This window comes from Oncorhynchus keta, chromosome 14 (genome assembly GCF_023373465.1).
Source record: "Oncorhynchus keta strain PuntledgeMale-10-30-2019 chromosome 14, Oket_V2, whole genome shotgun sequence".
Taxonomy (NCBI): Eukaryota; Metazoa; Chordata; class Actinopteri; order Salmoniformes; family Salmonidae; genus Oncorhynchus; species Oncorhynchus keta.
The window spans coordinates 5025112-5051741 of record NC_068434.1 but is presented as its reverse complement, the minus strand read 5'-3'; the positions used below and the strand labels follow the sequence as shown (position 1 = coordinate 5051741).

The window sequence follows — 26630 nt, the reverse complement described above, 5'->3', positions numbered from 1 at the left end:
TGAAAAAGAGGCAGGGAAGTAGGGAGAGCGGTGTGTCTCAGAAGGGTGAGGGTACTATCCATTAGACTAGACCAGACCACCCCAGGCCACTGCACTGGTCTTTGCAGGGTTGTAATTGTAATTGTAATTTCGGTGTATTTATTGAATTGACTGGAATTTTAAAGGACTGTTAAATGACTTAAAGGTCAATGTAAAACTCTCTTCTTCCTGTTTAGGTCAACGACACATTCCTATTGGACGTCTCTAACGGTGTCACAGAGGTCAACAGTATCAGGATATCCGTGGACATAATCCCCCGCCTCATCCCTCTCCAGGTATTCTTGTTTTGTTATTGTAGAATTATTGTTTTGCTGTATAATTATTGTATTGTTTTGTTGTTGTAGGATTATTGTGCTATCATACATTTTTATGTACGTTTGTAAATTAGTGTATAATTCATCTATGACTGCGGGCTTCCAATAAATGCTATTACTTCTACCACTACAGGTGTCCAATTTCACCCTGAGAGAGGGCGGGGCCAAGGCCTTGACACAGGAAGTGCTCAGGGTCACCAACCGACACTTCTCTGGCCTCAACTTCCTATACAGTTTGACTGAGCCGTCGCAGAACGGCTATATTGAACATTCACGTTACCCCGGTGTCCCTGTGCTGTCTTTCACCAGACGCCAGGTAAGACTCTGTTATTCTCTCTTTTTTTTTTGTCATGTTGAAGTAGGATACATTAAAATACTGTATATGTAATTCTACAAATATTTTTTTTCATATTTTGATAGGTTTTTTTTATGCGGATGATATCAGACAAGAATATACATTTCTACACAACCTAAAACTATACTATATAAGTTCCTCAGGATCCTTGGTTTAGATTGATTACTCGAGATGATCTAATACCACATTATAAGCAGTTCATAGACACTTGTAACAAGTCTTATAATGCATTATGGCAACGTCATAATGCATTATACCCTGTATGACTTAAGTCAAATGTTACCTCTAACTTCTTCACCTCCATGATTATTTTATAGACACTCAAAAGACACCTTACATTAAAGTAACATTTCAAATCAAAGTTTGACTCCATTTTGACCTTCATGCCCTCCTCTAGGTGGAGCAGGAGTTAATCTACTACATACATGACAGCAGTGAGACCTTAGAAGACAACTTCACTGTGGTGGCCAACGACACAGGACTCAGGAAACAGAGCTCTCCCTGTACCGTGTACATCCAGGTCACAGCCGTCAACGACCAGCATCCAGTCATCACCGCCAACAGGGTCCTCAGGGTGAGTCCTCCAATCATCACCGCCAACAGGGTCCTCAGGGTGAGTCCTCTAGTCATCACTAACCAACAGGGTGAGTCCTCTAGTCATCACTGACCGACAGGGCCTCGGGGTGAGATATATTTAGTCGACCCTTCCTGTGTCCCAAATGGCACTATACTTTTGACCAGAGTCGTATGTCTAAAGTAGTGCACTATATAGGGAATAGGGCTCTGGTCTAAACTAGTGCACTATATAGGGAATAGGGCTCTGGTCTAAAGTAGTGCACTATATAGGGAATAGGACTCTGGTCTAAAGTAGTACCACTATATAGGGAATAGGGCTCTGGTCTATAGTAGTACAACTATATAGGGAATGGACTCTGGTCTAAAGTAGTACCACTATATAGGGAATAGGGCTCTGGTCTAAAGTAGTGCACTATATAGGGAATAGGACTCTGGTCTAAAGTAGTGCACTATATAGGGAATAGGGCTCTGGTCTAAAGTAGTACCACTATATAGGGAATAGGGCTCTGGTCTAAAGTAGTGCACTATATAGGGAATAGGCCTCTGGTCTAAAGTAGTACCACATATAGGGAATAGGATAGTAGTGAATAGGGAATAGGGCTCTGGTCTAAAGTAGTACTACTATATAGGGAATAGGACTCTGGTCTAAAGTAGTACCACTATATAGGGAATAGGGCTCTGGTCTAAACTAGTGCACTATATAGGGAATAGGACTCTGGTCTAAAGTAGTACCACTATATAGGGAATAGGGCTCTGGTCTAAAGTAGTACCACTATATATGGAATAGGGCTCTGGTCTAAAGTAGTGCACTATATAGGGAATAGGGCTCTGGTCTATAGTAGTGCAACTATATAGGGAATAGGACTCTGGTCTAAAGTAGTACTACTATATAGGGAATAGGGCTCTGGTCTATAGTAGTACTACTATATAGGGAATAGGGCTCTGGTCTATAGTAGTACCACTATATAGGGAATAGGGCTCTGGTCTATAGTAGTACCACCACTATATAGGGAATAGGGCTCTGGTCTATAGTAGTGTACTATATAGGGAATAGGGCTCTGGTCTATAGTAGTACCACTATATAGGGAATAGGGCTCTGGTCTATAGTAGTACCACTATATATGGAATAGGGCTCTGGTCTAAAGTAGTGCAACTATATAGGGAATAGGACTCTGGTCTAAAGTAGTACTACTATATAGGGAATAGGGCTCTGGTCTATAGTAGTACTACTATATAGGGAATAGGGCTCTGGTCTATAGTAGTACCACTATATAGGGAATAGGGCTCTGGTCTATAGTAGTGTACTATATAGGGAATAGGGCTCTGGTCTATAGTAGTACCACTATATAGGGAATAGGGCTCTGGTCTATAGTAGTACCACTATATAGGGAATAGGGCTCTGGTCTAAAGTAGTGCACTATATAGGGCTCTGGTCTAAAGTAGTGCACTATATAGGGAATAGGGCTCTGGTCTAGAGTAGTACCACTATATAGGGAATAGGGCTCTGGTCTAAAGTAGTGTACTATATAGGGAATAGGGACCTGGTCTAAAGTAGTACCACTATATAGGGAATAGGGCTCTGGTCTATAGTAGTACCACTATATAGGGAATAGGGCTCTGGTCTAAAGTAGTGCACTATATAGGGCTCTGGTCTAAAGTAGTGCCACTATATAGGGAATAGGGCTCTGGTCTAAAGTAGTACCACTATATAGGGAATAGGGCTCTGGTCTAAAGTAGTGCACTATATAGGGAATAGGGCTCTGATCTAAAGTAGTGCACTATATAGGGATTAGGACTCTGGTCTAAAGTAGTACCACTATATAGGGAATAGGACTCTGGTCTAAAGTAGTGCACTATATAGGGAATAGGGCTCTGGTCTAGAGTAGTACCACTATATAGGGAATAGGGCTCTGGTCTAAAGTAGTACCACTATATAGGGAATAGGGCTCTGGTCTAAAGTAGTACCACTATATAGGGAATAGGGCTCTGGTCTAAAGTAGTACCACTATATAGGGAATAGGGCTCTGGTCTAACGTAGTGCACTATATAGGGAATAGGGCTCTGGTCTAGAGTAGTGCCACTATATAGGGAATAGGGCTCTGGTCTAAAGTAGTACCACTATATAGGGAATAGGGCTCTGGTCTAAAGTAGTGCCACTATATAGGGAATAGGGCTCTGGTCTAAAGTAGTGCCACTATATAGGGAATAGGGCTCTGGTCTAAAGTAGTACCACTATATAGGGAATAGGGCTCTGGTCTAACGTAGTGCAACTATATAGGGAATAGGGCTCTGGTCTAAAGTAGTGCACTATATAGAGAATAGGGCTCTGGTCTAAAGTAGTGCACTATATAGGGCTCTGGTCTAAAGTAGTGCCACTATATAGGGATTAGGGTGCCATTTGGGGTCCAGTATTGGTTCTTTTTGTTCTGACTGGTGGCTGGGTGACAGTTCGTCTCTGACAACGAGGCTGAGGCAGCGGTCAGTCAATATGCTTCATGATGTGGGCAGGCAGTGTTGGGACTGGGTTGGGGGAGGCTCGTGGTAAGGTATGCCAGCTACGTGGGTGGAGGGGGGAGGCTAGTGGTAAGGTATGCCAGCTACGTGGGTGGAGGGGGGAGGCTAGTGGTAAGGTATGCCAGATATGTGGAGGAGGATCCCAAAACAGACTGTCTGTGATGCCCGAGCAGCTTTTTTACTCATTGGGAAGACAACATTGTAAACGGATAGTAGGGTGAACTGGAACAAGTCTATTTAAAGGTTTGGGAAATGGAAACAGTTGTGTTTCTATTTGAATCAAGGAGGTGGATAATAGATGAGACCATCTGGAGAGTAAATAATGGACTGTCAGTTAAGTGAGTTGTTGAGTTTTTAACTTCCTGAAGAGTTGCAATAGTCCAATGGAAATGAACCCCATTTTAAAAATAAACCCCATAGCAACAGTCCAGGTAAACCCCATAGCAACAGTCCAGGTAAACCCCATAGCAACAGTCCAGGTAAACCCCATAGCAACAGTCCAGGTAAACCCCATAGCAACAGTCCAGGTAAACCCCATAGCAACAGTCCAGGTAAACCCCATAGCAACAGTCCAGGTAAACCCCATAGCAACAGTCCAGGTAAACCCCATAGCAACAGTCCAGGTAAACCCCATAGCAACAGTCCAGGTAAACTTTGATTTGATTAGCATCCTATTCCCTATAAGACTGGTATAGCGTCCTATTCCCTATAAGACTGGTATAGCATCCTATTCCCTATAAGACTGGTATAGCATCCTATTCCCTATAAGACTGGTATAGCATCCTATTCCCTATAGGACTGGTATAGCATCTTATTCCCTATAAGACTGGTATAGCATCCTATTCCCTATAAGACTGGTATAGCATCTTATTCCCTATAAGACTGGTATAGCATCCTATTCCCTATAAGACTGGTATACCATCCTATTAGACTGGAATAGAATCATTTTCCCTATAAGACTGGTATAGCATCCTATTAGACTGGTATAGCATCTTATTCCCTATAAGACTGGTATAGCATCCTATTCCCTATAAGACTGGTATAGCATCTTATTAGACTGGTATAGCATCTTATTCCCTATAAGACTGGTATAGCATCTTATTCCCTATAAGACTGGTATAGCATCCTATTCCCTATTAGACTGGTATAGCATCCTATAAGACTGGTATAGCATCTTATTCCCTATAAGACTGGTATAGCATCCTATTCCCTATAAGACTGGTATAGCATCTTATTCCCTATAAGACTGGTATAGCATCTTATTCCCTATAAGACTGGTATAGCATCTTATTCCCTATAAGACTGGTATAGCATCCTATTCCCTATAAGACTGGTATAGCATCTTATTCCCTATAAGACTGGTATAGCATCCTATTCCCTATAAGACTGGTATAGCATCTTATTCCCTATAAGACTGGTATAGCATCTTATTCCCTATAAGACTGGTATAGCATCTTATTCCCTATAAGACTGGTATAGCATCTTATTCCCTATAAGACTGGTATAGCATCCTATTCCCTATAGGACTGGTATAGCATCTTATTCCCTATAAGACTGGTATACCATCCTATTCCCTATAAGACTGGTATAGCATCTTATTCCCTATAAGACTGGTATAGCATCTTATTCCCTATAAGACTGGTATAGCGTCTTATTCCCTATAAGACTGGTATAGCGTCTTATTTGACTGGTATAGCATCTTACTCCCTATAAGACTGGTATAGCATCTTATTCCCTATAAGACTGGTATAGCATCCTATTAGACTGGTATACCATCCTATTCCCTATAGGACTGGTATAGCATCTTATTCCCTATAAGACTGGTATAGCATCCTATTCCCTATAAGACTGGTATAGCATCTTATTCCCTATAAGACTGGTATAGCATCTTATTCCCTATAAGACTGGTATAGCATCTTATTCCCTATAAGACTGGTATAGCATCCTATTCCCTATAAGACTGGTATAGCATCTTATTCCCTATAAGACTGGTATAGCATCCTATTCCCTATAAGACTGGTATAGCATCTTATTCCCTATTAGACTGGTATAGCATCTTATTCCCTATAAGACTGGTATAGCATCTTATTCCCTATAAGACTGGTATAGCGTCTTATTAGACTGGTATAGCATCTTACTCCCTATAAGACTGGTATAGCATCCTATTCCCTATAGGACTGGTATACCATCCTATTCCCTATAAGACTGGTATAGCGTCCTATTCCCTATAAGACTGGTATAGCATCTTATTCCCTATAAGACTGGTATAGCATCCTATTAGACTGGTATACCATCCTATTCCCTATAGGACTGGTATAGCATCTTATTCCCTATAAGACTGGTATAGCATCCTATTCCCTATAAGACTGGTATAGCATCTTATTCCCTATAAGACTGGTATAGCATCCTATTCCCTATAAGACTGGTATAGCATCCTATTCCCTATAAGACTGGTATACCATCCTATTAGACTGGAATAGAATCCTTTTCCCTATAAGACTGGTATAGCATCTTATTCCCTATAAGACTGGTATAGCATCCTATTCCCTATAAGACTGGTATAGCATCTTATTCCCTATAAGACTGGTATAGCATCTTATTCCCTATAAGACTGGTATAGCATCCTATTCCCTATAAGACTGGTATAGCATCTTATTCCCTATAAGACTGGTATAGCATCCTATTCCCTATAAGACTGGTATAGCATCTTATTCCCTATAAGACTGGTATAGCATCCTATTCCCTATTAGACTGGTATAGCATCCTATTCCCTATAAGACTGGTATAGCATCTTATTCCCTATAAGACTGGTATAGCGTCTTATTAGACTGGTATAGCATCTTATTCCCTATAAGACTGGTATAGCATCCTATTCCCTATAAGACTGGTATAGCATCCTATTCCCTATAAGACTGGTATAGCATCTTATTCCCTATAAGACTGGTATAGCATCTTATTCCCTATAAGACTGGTATAGCATCCTATTCCCTATAAGACTGGTATAGCATCTTATTCCCTATAAGACTGGTATAGCATCCTATTCCCTATAAGACTGGTATAGCATCCTATTCCCTATAAGACTGGTATACCATCCTATTAGACTGGAATAGAATCATATTCCCTATAAGACTGGTATAGCATCTTATTCCCTATAAGACTGGTATAGCATCCTATTCCCTATAAGACTGGTATAGCATCTTATTCCCTATAAGACTGGTATAGCATCCTATTCCCTATAAGACTGGTATAGCATCCTATTCCCTATTAGACTGGTATAGCATCTTATTCCCTATAAGACTGGTATAGCATCCTATTCCCTATTAGACTGGTATAGCATCTTATTCCCTATAAGACTGGTATAGCATCCTATTCCCTATAAGACTGGTATAGCATCTTATTCCCTATAAGACTGGTATACCATCCTATTCCCTATAAGACTGGTATAGCATCTTATTAGACTGGTATAGCATCTTATTCCCTATAAGACTGGTATAGCATATTATTCCCTATAAGACTGGTATAGCATCTTATTCCCTATAGGACTGGTATAGCATCTTATTCCCTATAAGACTGGTATAGCATCCTATTCCCTATAGGACTGGTATAGAATCCTATTAGACTGGTATAGCATCCTATTCCCTATAGGACTGGTATAGAATCCTATTAGACTGGTATACCATCCTATTCCCTATAAGACTGGTATAGCATCTTATTCCCTATAAGACTGGTATAGCATCCTATTCCCTATAGGACTGGTATAGAATCCTATTAGACTGGTATACCATCCTATTCCCTATAAGACTGGTATAGCATCTTATTCCCTATAAGACTGGTATAGCATCTTATTCCCCATAGGACTGGTATAGAATCCTATTCCCTATAGGACTGGTATAGAATCCTATTAGACTGGTATAGCATCTTATTCCCTATAGGACTGGTATAGCATCTTATTCCCTATAGGACTGGTATAGAATCATATTAGACTAGTATAGAATCCCATTAGACTGGTATAGAATCCTATTAGACTGGTATAGAATCCTATTCCCTATAGGACTGGTATAGTAACCTATTCCCTATTGGACTGGTATAGCATCCTATTCCCTATAGGACTGGTATAGCATCCTATTAGACTGGAATAGAATCCTTTTCCCTATAGGACTGGTATAGAATCCTATTAGACTGGTATAGAATCCTTTCCCTATAGGACTGGTATAGAATCCTATTAGACTGGTATAGCATCCTATTCCCTATAGGACTGGTATAGAATCCTATTAGACTGGTATAGAATCATATTCCCTATAGGACTGGTATAGCATCTTATTCCCTATAGGACTGGTATAGCATCTTATTCCCTATAGGACTGGTATAGAATCTTATTCCCTTTAAGACTGGTATAGCATCCTATTCCCTATAAGACTGGTATAGCATCTTATTCCCTATAAGACTGGTATAGCATCCTATTAGACTGGTATACCATCCTATTCCCTATAAGACTGGTATAGCATCTTATTCCCTATAAGACTGGTATAGCATCCTATTCCCTATAAGACTGGTATAGCATCCTATTCCCTATAAGACTGGTATAGCATCCTATTCCCTATAAGACTGGTATAGCATCCTATTCCCTATAAGACTGGTATAGCATCCTATTCCCTATTAGACTGGTATAGCATCCTATTCCCTATAAGACTGGTATAGCATCTTATTCCCTATAAGACTGGTATAGCATCCTATTCCCTATAAGACTGGTATAGCATCTTATTCCCTATAAGACTGGTATAGCATCCTATTCCCTATTAGACTGGTATAGCATCCTATTCCCTATAAGACTGGTATAGCATCCTATTCCCTATTAGACTGGTATAGCATCTTATTCCCTATAAGACTGGTATAGCATCCTATTCCCTATTAGACTGGTATAGCATCTTATTCCCTATAAGACTGGTATAGCATCCTATTCCCTATAAGACTGGTATAGCATCTTATTCCCTATAAGACTGGTATAGCATCCTATTCCCTATAAGACTGGTATAGCATCTTATTCCCTATAAGACTGGTATAGCATCTTATTCCCTATAAGACTGGTATAGCATCTTATTCCCTATAAGACTGGTATAGCATCTTATTCCCTATAGACTGGTATAGCATCTTATTCCCTATAAGACTGGTATAGCATCCTATTCCCTATAAGACTGGTATAGAATCCTATTAGACTGGTATAGAATCTTATTCCCTATAGGACTGGTATAGAATCATATTAGACTGGTATAGCATCCTATTCCCTATAGGACTGGTATAGCATCTTATTCCCTATAAGACTGGTATAGCATCCTATTCCCTATAGGACTGGTATAGAATCCTATTAGACTGGTATACCATCCTATTCCCTATAGGACTGGTATAGCATCTTATTCCCCATAGGACTGGTATAGAATCCTATTAGACTGGTATAGCATCCTATTCCCTATAAGACTGGTATAGCATCTTATTCCCTATAAGACTGGTATAGCATCCTATTCCCTATAGGACTGGTATAGAATCCTATTAGACTGGTATACCATCCTATTCCCTATAGACTGGTATAGAATCTTATTCCCTATAAGACTGGTATACCATCCTATTCCCTATAAGACTGGTATAGCATCTTATTCCCTATAAGACTGGTATAGCATCCTATTCCCTATTAGACTGGTATAGCAATTCCTATTAGACTGGTATAGCATCCTATTCCCTATAAGACTGGTATAGCATCTTATTCCCTATAAGACTGGTATAGCATCTTATTCCCTATTAGACTGGTATAGAATCCTATTCCCTATAAGACTGGTATAGAATCCTATAAGACTGGTATAGCATCTTATTCCCTATTGGACTGGTATAGCATCTTATTCCCTATAAGACTGGTATAGAATCATCCCTTAAGACTAGTATAGAATCTTATTAGACTGGTATAGAATCCTATTAGACTGGTATAGAATCCTATTCCCTATAGGACTGGTATAGAAACCTATTCCCTATTGGACTGGTATAGCATCCTATTCCCTATAGGACTGGTATAGCATCCTATTAGACTGGAATAGAATCCTTTTCCCTATAGGACTGGTATAGAATCCTATTAGACTGGTATAGAATTCTATTCCCTTTAAGACTGGTATATAATCCTATTAGACTGGTATAACATCTTATTCCCTATAGGACTGGTATAGAATCCTATTAGACTGGTATAGAATCATATTCCCTATAGGACTGGTATAGCATCTTATTCCCTATAGGACTGGTATAGCATCTTATTCCCTATAGGACTGGTATAGAATCTTATTCCCTTTAAGACTGGTATAGCATCTTATTCCCTATAGGACTGGTATAGAATCCTATTAGACTGGTATAGAATCATATTCCCTATAAGACTGGTATATAATCCTATTAGACTGGTATAGCATCTTATTCCCTATAAGACTGGTATAGAATCCTATTAGACTGGTATAGCATCCTATTCCCTATAGGACTGGTATAGAATCTTATTAGACTGGTATAGCATCCTATTCCCTATAGGACTGGTATAGCATCCTGTTAGACTGGTATAGCATCCTATTAGACTGGTATAGCATCCTATTAGACTGGTATAGAATCCTGTTAGACTGGTATAGCATCCTATTCCCTATAGACTGGTATAGCATCCTATTAGACTGGTATCCCTATAGGACTGGTATAGAATCCTACCCTATTAGACTGGTATAGCATCCTATTAGACTGGTATAGCATCTTATTCCCTATTAGACTGGGCATATATTCCCTATAGGACTGGTATAGACTGGTATAGAATCCTATTAGACTGGTATAGAATCCTATTAGACTATAGAAGGATTCCCTTAGGACTGGTATAGAAACCTATTCCCTATTGGACTGGTATAGCATCCTATTCCCTATAGGACTGGTATAGCATCCTATTAGACTGGAATATAATCATTTTCCCTATTAGACTGGTATAGCATCCTATTAGACTGGTATAGAATCCTTTTCCCTATAGGACTGGTATAGAATCCTATTAGACTGGTATAGATTCTATTCCCCTGGTATATAATCCTATTAGACTGGTATAACATCTTATTCCTGTAGATTGGTATAGAATCCTATTAGACTCTTATAGAATCATATTCCCTATAGGACTGGTATAGCATCCCTATAGGACTGGTATAGCATCTTATTCCCTATAGGACTGGTATAGAATCTTATTCCCTTTAGACTGGTATAGCATCCTATTCCCTATAGGACTGGTATAGCATCCTATTAGACTGGTATAGAATCCTATTCCCTATAAGACTGGTATAGCATCCTATTAGACTGGTATAGAATCCTATTAGACTGGTATAGCATCCTATTAGACTGGTATAGCATCCTATTAGACTGGTATAGAATCCTATTAGACTGGTATAGCATCCTATTAGACTGGTATAGCATCCTATTAGACTGGTATAGCATCCTATTAGACTGGTATAGCATCCTATTAGACTGGTATAGAATCTTACTCCCTATTAGACTGGTATAGAATCCTGTTAGACTGGTATAGAATCCTACACCCTTTCAGACTGGTATAGCATCCTATTAGACGGGTATAGCAACCTATTCCCTTGGTCTTAAGTAGTTCACTATAAAAGGTTTTTGGGTGCCATTTAGGACGACGACACGGCGTCTGCCAGTATCGCTGTCTGTCCATCTGGCAGTTGTCCATCTGTTCGCTGGTTACAGACAGGGGGGCTGGTGGAACCCTCATGGGGGAGAACAGGCTCACGGTAATTACTGGAGCGGAACGGCTGGAATGGAATCAAATGGTTTCCAGGTGTTTGAAGCCTCTCCATTAGCGTCGCTCTCCCCTCAACAGTTTCCTGTGTGACACGCTCTGTGTGTGTGTGTGTGTGTGTGTGTGTGTGTGTGTGTGTGTGTGTGTGTGTGTGTGTGTGTGTGTGTGTGTGTGTGTGTGTGTGTGTGTGTGTGTCTGTACTAATGTGTAGTTGGACTGAATTCCAGCTGTTCAAGGTGATTGAAGTACCAACAAGTAGAGCTTTTAGTTCTCGTAAGTGCTCTACCCTGAATGCCACACATTCCTCTCGGCTCTCGTCTTGGTTCAGACCCTCTAATTAGAAAGAAAACAAAATGGCACCATATGTCCCTATATAGTACACACTACTTTTGACTAACAATCTATGGGCCCTGGTCTCTTCTCACAATCTGTTGTATATGGGCCCTGGTCAAAAGTAGTGCCCTATATAGGGAATAGGGTTCAGTTTGGGATGTACTCCCCCATTCGACCATAAACTTCACTTGTAGATCTGTGTCTCTCTACTGTATATAGTCTCTCTACTGTATATAGTCTCTCTACTGTATATAGCCTCTCTACTGTATATAACCTCTCTACTGTATATAACCTCTCTACTGTATATAACCTCTCTACTGTATATAACCTCTCTACTGTATATAACCTCTCTACTGTATATAACCTCTCTACTGTATATAGCCTCTCTACTGTATATAGCCTCTCTACTGTATATAGCCTCTCTACTGTATATAACCTCTCTACTGTATATAGCCTCTCTACTGTATATAGCCTCTCTACTGTATATAGCCTCTCTACTGTATATAACCTCTCTACTGTATATAACCTCTCTACTGTATATAACCTCTCTACTGTATATAGCCTCTCTACTGTATATAGCCTCTCTACTGTATACAGCTCTCTACTGTATATAACCTCTCTACTGTATATAACCTCTCTACTGTATATAACCTCTCTACTGTATATAACCTCTCTACTGTATATACCTCTCAGCCTCTCTACTGTATATAGCCTCTCTACTGTATATAACCTCTCTACTGTATATAGCCTCTCTACTGTATATAGCCTCTCTACTGTATATCACCTCTCTACTGTATATAGCCTCTCTACTGTATATAGCCTCTCTACTGTATATAACCTCTCTACTGTATATAACCTCTCTACTGTATATAACCTCTCTACTGTATATAGCCTCTCTAGCCTCTCTACTGTATATAACCTCTCTACTGTATATAGCCTCTCTATATACTGTATATAACCCTCTACTACTGTATATAGCCTCTCTACTGTATATAGCCTCTCTACTGTATATAGCCTCTCTACTGTATATAGCCTCTCTACTGTATATAACCTCTCTACTGTATATAACCTCTCTACTGTATATAGCCTCTCTACTGTATATAGCCTCTCTACTGTATATAGCCTCTCTACTGTATATAACCTCTCTACTGTATATAGCCTCTCTACTGTATATAGCCTCTCTACTGTATATAACCTCTCTACTGTATATAGCCTCTCTACTGTATATAACCTCTCTACTGTATATAACCTCTCTACTGTATATAGCCTCTCTACTGTATATAACCTCTCTACTGTATATAGCCTCTCTACTGTATATAGCCTCTCTACTGTATATAACCTCTCTACTGTATATACTGTATAAGCCTCTCTACTGTATATAGCCTCTCTACTGTATATAACCTCTCTACTGTATATAGCCTCTCTACTGTATATAGCCTCTCTACTGTATATAGCCTCTCTACTGTATATAACCTCTCTACTGTATATAACCTCTCTACTGTATATAACCTCTCTACTGTATATAACCTCTCTACTGTATATAGCCCTCTACTGTATATAGCCTCTCTACTGTATATAACCTCTCTACTGTATATAACCTCTCTACTGTATATAACCTCTCTACTGTATATAGCCTCTCTACTGTATATAGCCTCTCTACTGTATATAGCCTCTCTACTGTATATAACCTCTCTACTGTATATAACCTCTCTACTGTATATAACCTCTCTAATGTATATAGCATCTCTACTGTATACAGCCTCCCTACTGTCTACAGCCTCTCTACTGTATATAACCTCTCTACTGTATATAACCTCTCTACTGTATATAACCTCTCTACTGTATATAACCTCTCTACTGTATACAGCCTCTCTACTGTATATAGCCTCTCTACTGTATATAGCCTCTCTACTGTATATAGCCTCTCTACTGTATGTAGCCTCTCTACTGTATATCACCTCTCTACTGTATATAGCCTCTCTACTGTATATAGCCTCTCTACTGTATATAGCCTCTCTACTGTATATAACCTCTCTACTGTATATAACCTCTCTACTGTATATAGCCTCTCTACTGTATATAACCTCTCTACTGTATATAACCTCTCTACTGTATATAAGCCTCTCTACTGTATATAGCCTCTCTACTGTATATAACCTCTCTACTGTATATAGCCTCTCTACTGTATATAACCTCTCTACTGTATATAACCTCTCTACTGTATATAGCCTCTCTACTGTATATAGCCTCTCTACTGTATATAGCCTCTCTACTGTATATAACCTCTCTACTGTATATAGCCTCTCTACTGTATATAGCCTCTCTACTGTATATAACCTCTCTACTGTATATAGCCTCTCTACTGTATATAACCTCTCTACTGTATATAACCTCTCTACTGTATATAGCCTCTCTACTGTATATAACCTCTCTACTGTATATAGCCTCTCTACTGTATATAGCCTCTCTACTGTATATAACCTCTCTACTGTATATAACCTCTCTACTGTATATAGCCTCTCTACTGTATATAGCCTCTCTACTGTATATAGCCTCTCTACTGTATATAACCTCTCTACTGTATATAACCTCTCTACTGTATATAACCTCTCTACTGTATATAACCTCTCTACTGTATATGGTATATAACCTCTCTACTGTATATAGCCTGTCTACTGTATATAGCCTCTCTACTGTATATAGCCTCTCTACTGTATATAGCCTCTCTACTGTATATAGCCCCTCTACTGTATATAGCCTCTCTACTGTATATAGCCTCTCTACTGTATATAACCTCTCTACTGTATATAGCCTCTCTACTGTATATAACCTCTACTGTATATAGCCTCTCTACTGTATATAACCTCTCTACTGTATATAGCCTCTCTACTGTATATAGCCTCTCTACTGTATATAGCCTCTCTACTGTATATAGCCTCTCTACTGTATATAGCCTCTCTACTGTATATAGCCTCTCTACTGTATATAGCCTCTCTACTGTATATAACCTCTCTACTGTATATAGCCTCTCTACTGTATATAGCCTCTCTACTGTATATAACCTCTACTGTATATAACCTCTCTACTGTATATAGCCTCTCTACTGTATATAGCCTCTCTACTGTATATAGCCTCTCTACTGTATATAGCCTCTCTACTGTATATAGCCTCTCTACTGTATATAACCTCTCTACTGTATGTAGCCTCTCTACTGTATATAGCCTCTCTACTGTATGTAGCCTCTCTACTGTATATAGTCTCTCTACTGTATATAGCCTCTCTACTGTATATAACCTCTCTACTGTATGTAGCCTCTCTACTGTATATAGCCTCTCTACTGTATATAGCCTCTCTACTGTATATAACCTCTCTACTGTATATAGCCTCTCTACTGTATATAACCTCTCTACTGTATATAACCTCTCTACTGTATATAGCCTCTCTACTGTATATAGCCTCTCTACTGTATATAACCTCTCTACTGTATATAGCCTCTCTACTGTATATAGCCTCTCTACTGTATATAACCTCTCTACTGTATATAGCCTCTCTACTGTATATAACCTCTCTACTGTATATAAGCCTCTACTGTATATAGCCTCTCTACTGTATATAGCCTCTCTACTGTATATAACCTCTCTACTGTATATAGCCTCTCTACTGTATATAGCCTCTCTACTGTATATAGCCTCTCTACTGTATATAACCTCTCTACTGTATATAGTCTCTCTACTGTATATAACCTCTCTACTGTATATAACCTCTCTACTGTATACAGCCTCTCTACTGTATATAACCTCTCTACTGTATATAGTCTCTCTACTGTATATAACCTCTCTACTGTATATAACCTCTCTACTGTATCTAACCTCTCTACTGTATATAACCTCTCTACTGTATATAACCTCTCTACTGTATATAACCTCTCTACTGTATATAACCTCTCTACTGTATATAACCTCTCTACTGTATATAGCCTCTCTACTGTATATAGCCTCTCTACTGTATATAACTCTCTACTGTATATAGCCTCTCTACTGTATATAACCTCTCTACTGTATATAACCTCTCTACTGTATATAGCCTCTCTACTGTATATAGCCTCTCTACTGTATATAACTCTCTACTGTATGTAGTCTCTCTACTGTATATAGCCTCACTACTGTATATAGCCTCTCTACTGTATGTAGCCTCTCTACTGTATATAGCCTCTCTACTGTATATAGCCTCTCTACTGTATATAACCTCTCTACTGTATATAACCTTTCTACTGTATGTAGCCTCTCTACTGTATATAGCCTCTCTACTGTATATAACCTCTCTACTGTATATAACCTTTCTACTGTATGTAGTCTCTCTACTGTATATAACCTCTACTGTATATAGTCTCTCTACTGTATATAACCTCTCTACTGTATATAACCTCTCTACTGTATATATACCTCTCTACTGTATATAGCCTCTCTACTGTATATAGCCTCCCTACTGTATGTAGTCTCTCTACTGTATATAGCCTCTCTACTGTATATAACCTCTCTACTGTATATAACCTCTCTATTCTATAAAGCCTCTACTGTATATAACCTCTCTATTGTATATAGCCTCTACTGTATGTAGCCTCTCTACTGTATATAGCCTCTCTACTGTATATAGCCTCTCTACTGTATATAGCCTCTCTATGGTATATAACCTCTCTACTGTATATAGCCTCTCTACTGTATATAGTCTCTCTACTGTATATAACCTCTCTACTGTATATAACCTCTACTGTATATAACCTCTCTACTGTATATAGCCTCTCTACTGTATATAGCCTCTACTGTATATAGCCTCTCTACTGTATATAACCTCTCTACTGTATATAACCTCTCTACTGTATATAACCTCTCTAATGTATATAGCATCTCTACTGTATACAGCCTCCCTACTGTCTACAGCCTCTCTACTGTATATAACCTCTCTACTGTATATAACCTCTCTACTGTATATAACCTCTCTACTGTATATAACCTCTCTACTGTATATAGCCTCTCTACTGTATATAGCCTCTCTACTGTATATAGCCTCTCTACTGTATATAGCCTCTCTACTGTATATAGCCTCTCTACTGTATATAACCTCTCTACTGTATATAGCCTCTCTACTGTATATAGCCTCTCTACTGTATATAGCCTCTCTACTGTATATAACCTCTCTACTGTATATAACCTCTCTACTGTATATAGCCTCTCTACTGTATATAACCTCTCTACTGTATATAACCTCTCTACTGTATATAGCCTCTCTACTGTATATAGCCTCTCTACTGTATATAACCTCTCTACTGTATATAGCCTCTCTACTGTATATAACCTCTCTACTGTATATAACCTCTCTACTGTATATAGCCTCTCTACTGTATATAGCCTCTCTACTGTATATAGCCTCTACTGTATATAACCCTCTACTGTATATAGCCCTCTACTGTATATAGCCTCTCTACTGTATATAACCTCTCTACTGTATATAGCCTCTCTACTGTATATAACCTCTCTACTGTATATAACCCTCTACTGTATATAGCCTCTCTACTGTATATAACCTCTCTACTGTATGTAGCCTCTCTACTGTATATAGCCTCTCTACTGTATATAACCTCTCTACTGTATATAACCTCTCTACTGTATATAGCCTCTCTACTGTATATAGCCTCTCTACTGTATATAGTCTCTCTACTGTATATAACCTCTCTACTGTATATAACCTCTCTACTGTATATAACCTCTCTACTGTATATAACCTCTCTACTGTATAGAGCTCTCTACTGTATATAACCTCTCTACTGTATATAGCCTCTCTACTGTATATAACCTCTCTACTGTATATAGCCTCTCTACTGTATATAACCTCTCTACTGTATATAGCTCTCTACTGTATATAGCATCTCTACTGTATATAACCTCTCTACTGTATATAGCCCTCTACTGTATATAACCTCTACTGTATATAGCCTCTCTACTGTATATAACCTCTCTACTGTATATAGCATCTCTACTGTATATAGCCTCTCTACTGTATATAGCCTCTCTACTGTATATAGCCTCTCTACTGTATATAGCCTCTCTACTGTATATAGCTCTCTACTGTATATAGCCTCTCTACTGTATATAACCTCTCTACTGTATATAGCCCTCTACTGTATATAGCCTCTCTACTGTATATAACCTCTACTGTATATAACCCTCTACTGTATGTAGCCTCTCTACTGTATATAGCCTCTCTACTGTATATAACCTCTACTGTATATAGCCTCTCTACTGTATATAGCCTCTCTACTGTATATAACCTCTCTACTGTATGTAGCCTCTCTACTGTATATAGCCTCTCTACTGTATATAGCCTCTCTACTGTATATAGCCTCTCTACAGTATATAGCCTCTCTACTGTATATAACCTCTCTACTGTATGTAGCCTCTCTACTGTATATAGCCTCTCTACTGTATATAGCTCTCTACTGTATATAACATCTCTACTGTATATAGCCTCTCTACTGTATATAACCTCTCTACTGTATATAACCTCTCTACTGTATATAGCCTCTCTACTGTATATAGCCCTCTACTGTATATAACCTCTCTACTGTATATAGCCTCTCTACTGTATATAGCCTCTCTACTGTATATAACCTCTCTACTGTATATAGCCTCTCTACTGTATATAACCTCTCTACTGTATATAACCTCTCTACTGTATATAGCCTCTCTACTGTATATAGCCCTCTACTGTATATAACCTCTACTGTATATAGCCTCTCTACTGTATATAGCCTCTCTACTGTATATAGCCTCTCTACTGTATATAGCCTCTCTACTGTATATAGCCTCTCTACTGTATATAACCTCTCTACTGTATATAACCTCTCTACTGTATAGAGCCTCTCTACTGTATATAACCTCTCTACTGTATATAGTCTCTCTACTGTATATAACCTCTCTACTGTATATAACCTCTCTACTGTATATAACCTCTCTACTGTATATAACCTCTCTACTGTATATAACCTCTCTACTGTATATAACCTCTCTACTGTATATAACCTCTCTACTGTATATAACCTCTCTACTGTATATAGCCTCTCTACTGTATATAGCCTCTCTACTGTATATAACCTCTCTACTGTATATAGCCTCTCTACTGTATATAACCTCTCTACTGTATATAACCTCTCTACTGTATATAGCCTCTACTGTATATAACCTCTCTACTGTATATAACCTCTCTACTGTGTATAGTCTCTCTACTGTATATAGCCTCTACTGTATATAACCTCTCTACTGTATATAGCCTCTCTACTGTATATAACCTCTCTACTGTGTATAGTCTCTCTACTGTATATAGCCTCTACTGTATATAACCTCTCTACTGTATATAGCCTCTCTACTGTATATAGCCTCTCTACTGTATATAACCTCTCTACTGTATATAACCTCTCTACTGTATATAGCCTCTACTGTATATAGCCTCTCTACTGTATATAGTCTCTCTACTGTATATAACCTCTCTACTGTATATAACCTCTCTACTGTATATAACCTCTCTACTGTATATAACCTCTCTACTGTATATAGCCTCTCTACTGTATATAACCTCTCTACTGTATATAGCCTCTCTACTGTATATAACCTCTCTACTGTATATAGCCTCTCTACTGTATATAACCTCTCTACTGTATATAGCCTCTCTACTGTATATAGCATCTCTACTGTATATAACCTCTCTACTGTATATAGCCTCTCTACTGTATATAACCTCTACTGTATATAGCCTCTCTACTGTATATAACCTCTCTACTGTATATAGCATCTCTACTGTATATAGCCTCTCTACTGTATATAAGCCTCTCTACTGTATATAGCCTCTCTACTGTATATAGCCTCTCCTGTATATAGCCTCTCTACTGTATATAGCCTCTCTACTGTATATAGCCTCTCTACTGTATATAGCCTGTCTACTGTATATAGCCTCTCTACTGTATATAACCTCTCCTGTATATAACCTCTCTACTGTATATAGCCTCTCTACTGTAAATAGCCTCTCTACTGTATATAACCTCTCTACTGTAAATAGCCTCTACTGTATATAGCCTCTCTACTGTATATAACCTCTCTACTGTATGTAGCCTCTACTGTATATAGCCTCTCTACTGTATATAGCCTCTCTACTGTATATAGCCTCTCTACAGTATATAGCCTCTCTACTGTATATAACCTCTCTACTGTATGTAGCCTCTCTACTGTATATAGCCTCTCTACTGTATATAGCCTCTCTACTGTATATAACATCTCTACTGTATATAGCCTCTACTGTATATAACCTCTCTACTGTATATAACTCTCTACTGTATATAGCCTCTCTACTGTATATAGCCTCTCTACTGTATATAGCCTCTCTACTGTATATAGCCTCTCTACTGTATATAGCCTCTCTACTGTATATAGCTCTCTACTGTATATAACCTCTCTACTGTATATAGCCTCTCTACTGTATATAACCTCTCTACTGTATATAACCTCTCTACTGTATATAGCCTCTCTACTGTATATAGCCTCTCTACTGTATATAACCTCTCTACTGTATATAGCCTCTCTACTGTATATAGCCTCTCTACTGTATATAGCCTCTCTACTGTATATAACCTCTCTACTGTATATAGTCTCTCTACTGTATATAACCTCTCTACTGTATATAACCTCTCTACTGTATATAGCCTCTCTACTGTATATAACCTCTCTACTGTATATAGTCTCTCTACTGTATATAACCTCTCTACTGTATATAACCTCTCTACTGTATATAACCTCTCTACTGTATATAACCTCTCTACTGTATATAACCTCTCTACTGTATATAACCTCTCTACTGTATATAGCCTCTCTACTGTATATAGCCTCTCTACTGTATATAACCTCTCTACTGTATATAACCTCTCTACTGTATATAACCTCTCTACTGTATATAGCCTCTACTGTATATAACCTCTCTACTGTATATAGCCTCTCTACTGTATATAACCTCTCTACTGTATATAGCCTCTCTACTGTATATAGCCTCTCTACTGTATATAACCTCTCTACTGTGTATAGTCTCTCTACTGTATATAGCCTCTCTACTGTATATAACCTCTCTACTATATATAGCCTCTCTACTGTATATAACCTCTCTACTGTATATAACCTCTCTACTGTATATAACCTCTCTACTGTATATAACCTCTCTACTGTATCTAACCTCTCTACTGTATATAACCTCTCTACTGTATATAGCCTCTCTACTGTATATAGCCTCTCTGCTGTATATAGTCTCTCTACTGTATATAACCTCTCTACTGTATATAACCTCTCTACTGTATCTAACCTCTCTACTGTATATAACCTCTCTACTGTATATAGCCTCTCTACTGTATATAGCCTCTCTGCTGTATATAGTCTCTCTACTGTATATAACCTCTCTACTGTATATAGCCTCTCTACTGTATATAGCCTCTCTACTGTATATAACCTCTCTACTGTATATAGCCTCTCTACTGTATATAGTCTCTACTGTATATAACCTCTACTGTATATAGCCTCTCTACTGTATATAGCCTCTCTACTGTATATAACCTCTACTGTATATAACCTCTCTACTGTATATAACCTCTACTGTATATAACCTCTCTACTGTATATAACCTCTCTACTGTATATAGCCTCTCTACTGTATATAGCCTCTCTACTGTATATAGCTCTCTACTGTATATAACCTCTCTACTGTATATAACCTCTCTACTGTATATCACCTCTCTACTGTATATAGCCTCTCTACTGTATATAGCCTCTCTACTGTATATAACCTCTCTACTGTATATAGCCTCTCTACTGTATATAGCCTCTCTACTGTATATAGCCTCTCTACTGTATATAACCTCTCTACTGTATATAGCCTCTCTACTGTATATAGCCTCTCTACTGTATATAACCTCTCTACTGTATATAACCTCTCTACTGTATATCACCTCTCTACTGTATAGAGCCTCTACTGTATATAACCTCCTACTGTACTATAGAGCCTCTCTACTGTATATAGCCTCTATTGTATATAGCCTCTCTCTACTGTATATAGCCTCTCTACTGTATATAGCCTCTCTACTGTATACAGCCTCTCTACTGTATATAGCCTCTCTACTGTATATAGCCTCTCTACTGTATATAGCCTCTCTCTACTGTATATAGCCTCTCTACTGTATATAACCTCTCTAATGTATATAGCCTCTCTACTGTATATAGCCTCTCTACTGTATATAACCTCTACTGTATATAGCCTCTCTACTGTATATAACCTCTCTAATGTATATAGCCTCTCTACTGTATATAGCCTCTCTACTGTATATAGCCTCTCTACTGTATATAGCCTCTCTACTGTATATAGCCTCTCTACTGTATATAACCTCTCTACTGTATATAGCCTCTCTACTGTATATAGCCTCTCTACTGTATATAACCTCTCTACTGTATATAGCCTCTCTACTGTATATAACTCTCTACTGTATATAACCTCTCTACTGTATATAGCCTCTTACCGTATATAGCCTCTCTACTGTATATAACCTCTCTACTGTATATAGCCTCTCTACTGTATATAACCTCTCTGTATATAGCCTCTCTACTGTATATAGCCTCTCTACTGTATATAGCCTCTCTACTGTATATAGCCTCTCTACTGTATATGACCTCTCTACTGTATATAGCCTCTCTACTGTATATAGCCTCTCTACTGTATATAGCCTCTCTACTGTATATAGCCTCTCTACTGTATATGCCTCTCTACTGTATATAGCCTCTCTACTGTATATATCCTCTACTGTATATAACATCTCTACTGTATATAACCTCTCTACTGTATATAGTCTCTCTACTGTATATAGCCTCTCTACTGTATATAGCCTCTCTACTGTATGTAGCCTCTACTGTATATAACCTCTCTACTGTATATAGCCTCTCTACTGTATATAACCTCTCTACTGTATATAGCCTCACTACTGTATATAACCTCTCTACTGTATATAGCCTCTCTACTGTATATAACCTCTCTACTGTATATAACCTCTACTGTATATAACCTCTCTACTGTATATAGCCTCTCTACTGTATATAGCCTCACTACTGTATATAGCCTCTCTACTGTATATAACCTCTCTACTGTATATAACCTCTCTACTGTATACAGCCTCTCTACTGTATATAACCTCTCTACTGTATATAGCCTCTCTACTGTATATAACCTCTCTACTGTATATAACTCTCTACTGTATATAGCCTCTCTACTGTATACAGCCTCTCTACTATTATATAGCCTCTCTACTGTATATAGCCTCACTACTGTATATAGCCTCTCTACTGTATATAGCCTCTCTACTGTATATAGCCTCTCTACTGTATACAGCCTCTCTACTGTATATAACCTCTCTACTGTATATAGCCTCTCTACTGTATATAGCCTCTCTACTGTATATTGCCTCTCTACTGTATATAACCTCTCTACTGTATATAACCTCTCTACTGTATATAACTCTCTACTGTATATAGCCTCTACTGTATATAACCTCTCTACTGTGTATAGTCTCTCTACTGTATATAGCCTCTACTGTATATAACCTCTCTACTGTATATAACCTCTCTACTGTGTATAGTCTCTCTACTGTATATAGCCTCTCTCTACTGTATATAACCTCTCTACTGTATATAACCTCTCTACTGTATATAACCTCTCTACTGTATATAGCCTCTCTACTGTATATAGCCTCTCTACTGTATACAGCCTCTCTACTGTATATAGCCTCTCTACATACAGCCTCTCTACTGTATATAACCTCTCTACTGTATATAACCTCTCTACTGTAAACAGCCTCTCTACTGTATATAACCTCTCTACTGTATATAGCCTCTCTACTGTATATAGCCTCACTACTGTATATAGCCTCTCTACAGTATATAGCCTCTCTACTGTATATAACATCTCTACTGTATATAGCCTCTCTACTGTATAGCCTCTCTACTGTATATAGCCTCTACTGTATATAACCTCTCTACTGAATATAGCCTCTCTACTGTATATAACCTCTACTGTATATAGCCTCTCTACTGTATATAGCCTCTCTACTGTATATAACCTCTCTACTGTATATAGCCTCTCTACTGTATATAACCTCTCTACTGTATATAGCCTCTCTACTGTATATAGCCTCTCTACTGTATATAGCCTCTCTACTGTATATAGCCTCTCTACTGTATATAACCTCTCTAATGTATATAGCATCTCTACTGTATATAGCCTCTCTACTGTATATAGCCTCTCTACTGTATATAGCCTCTCTACTGTATATAGCCTCTCTACTGTATATAACCTCTCTACTGTATATAGCCTCTCTACTGTATATAACCTCTCTACTGTATATAGCCTCTCTACTGTATATAGCCTCTCTACTGTATATAGCCTCTCTACTGTATATAGCCTCTCTACTGTATATAACCTCTCTAATGTATATAGCATCTCTACTGTATATAGCCTCTCTACTGTATATAACCTCTCTACTGTATATAGCCTCTCTACTGTATATAACCTCCCTACTGTATATAGCCTCTCTACTGTATATAACCTCTCTACTGTATATAGCCTCTCTACTGTATATAACCTCTCTAATGTATATAGCATCTCTACTGTATATAGCCTCTCTACTGTATATAACCTCTCTACTGTATATAGCCGCTCTACTGTATATAGCCTCTCTACTGTATATAACCTCTCTACTGTATAGAGCCTCTCTACTGTACATAACCTCTCTACTGTATATAGCCTCCTACTGTATATAGCCTCTCTACTGTATCTAACCTCTCTACTGTATATAGCCTCTCTAGTGTATATAGCCTCTCTACTGTATATAGCCTCTCTACTGTATATAACCTCTCTACTGTATATAGCCTCTCTACTGTATATAACCTCTCTACTGTATATAGCCTCTCTACTGTATATAACCTCTCTAATGTATATAGCATCTCTACTGTATACAGCCTCCCTACTGTCTACAGCCTCTCTACTGTATATAGCTTCTCTACTGTATATAACCTCTCTACTGTATATAGCCTCTACTGTATATAACCTCTCTAATGTATATAGCATCTCTACTGTATACAGCCTCCTACTGTCTACAGCCTCTCTACTGTATATAGCTTCTCTACTGTATATAACCTCTCTACTGTATATAGCCTCTCTACTGTATATAACCTCTCTAATGTATATAGCATCTCTACTGTATATAACCTCTCTACTGTATATAACCTCTCTACTGTATATAGCCTCTCTACTGTATATAACCTCTCTACTGTATATAGCCTCTCTACTGTATATAGCCTCACTACTGTATATAGCCTCTCTACTGTATATAGCCTCACTACTGTATATAACCTCTCTACTGTATATAGCCTCTACTGTATATAATCTCTCTACTGTATATAGCCTCTACTGTATATAGCCTCACTACTGTATATAACCTCTACTGTATATAGCCTCTCTACTGTATATAGCCTCTCTACTGTATATAACCTCTCTACTGTATATAGCCTCTCTACTGTATATAACCCCTCTACTGTATATAGCCTCTCTACTGTATATAGCCCCTCTACTGTATATAACCTCTACTGTATATAGCCCTCTACTGTATATAGCCTCACTACTGTATATAACCTCTCTACTGTATATAACCTCTCTACTGTATATAGCCTCACTACTGTATATAGCATCTCTACTGTATATAGCCTCTCTACTGTATATAACCTCTCTACTGTATATAGCCGCTCTACTGTATATAGCCTCTCTACTGTATATAACCTCTCTACTGTATAGAGCCTCTCTACTGTACATAACCTCTCTACTGTATATAGCCTCTCTACTGTATATAGCCTATCTACTGTATATAGCCTCTCTACTGTATATAGCCTCTACTGTACATAGCCTCTACTGTATATAACCTCTCTACTGTATACAGCCTCTCTACTGTATATAACCTATCTACTGTATATAACCTCTCTACTGTATATAACCTCTCTACTGTATATAGCCTCTCTACTGTATAGAGCCTCTCTACTGTATATAACCTCTCTACTGTATATAACATCTCTACTGTATATAGCCTCTCTACTGTATAGAGCCTCTCTACTGTATATAACCTCTCTACTGTATATAGCCTCTCTACTGTATATAGCCTCTCTACTGTATAGAGCCTCTCTACTGTATATAGCCTCTCTACTGTATAGAGCCTCTCTACTGTATATAACCTCTCTACTGTATATAACCTCTCTACTGTATATAGCCTCTCTACTGTATAGAGCCTCTCTACTATATAACCTCTCTACTGTATATAGCCTCTCTACTGTATATAGCCTCTCTAATGTATATAGCCTCTCTACTGTATATAAGCCCTCTACTGTATATAGCCTCTCTACTGTATATAAGCCTCTTTACTGTATAGAGCCTCTCTACTGTATATAGCCTCTCTACTGTATACAGCCTCTCTACTGTTTACAGCCTCTACTGTATATATAGCCTCTCTACTGTATATAGCCTCTCTACTGTATAGAGCCTCTCTACTGTATATAGCCTCTCTACTGTATACAGCCTCTCTACTGTTT

At 38.2% G+C, this 26630-nt stretch overlaps 1 protein-coding gene across 1 annotated transcript in view; it reads left to right on the top strand.

Moving 5' to 3' along the window:
• The window catches only part of cspg4ba (chondroitin sulfate proteoglycan 4ba), a 78244-nt gene that overhangs the window by 43023 nt on the left and 8591 nt on the right, over positions 1-26630 (top strand). The window contains exons 7-9 of the mRNA XM_052460848.1: positions 216-314; positions 487-669; positions 1106-1282. Coding sequence (XP_052316808.1) covers positions 216-314; positions 487-669; positions 1106-1282 — 459 coding nt within the window. The remainder of the gene's footprint in view (positions 1-215; positions 315-486; positions 670-1105; positions 1283-26630) is intronic.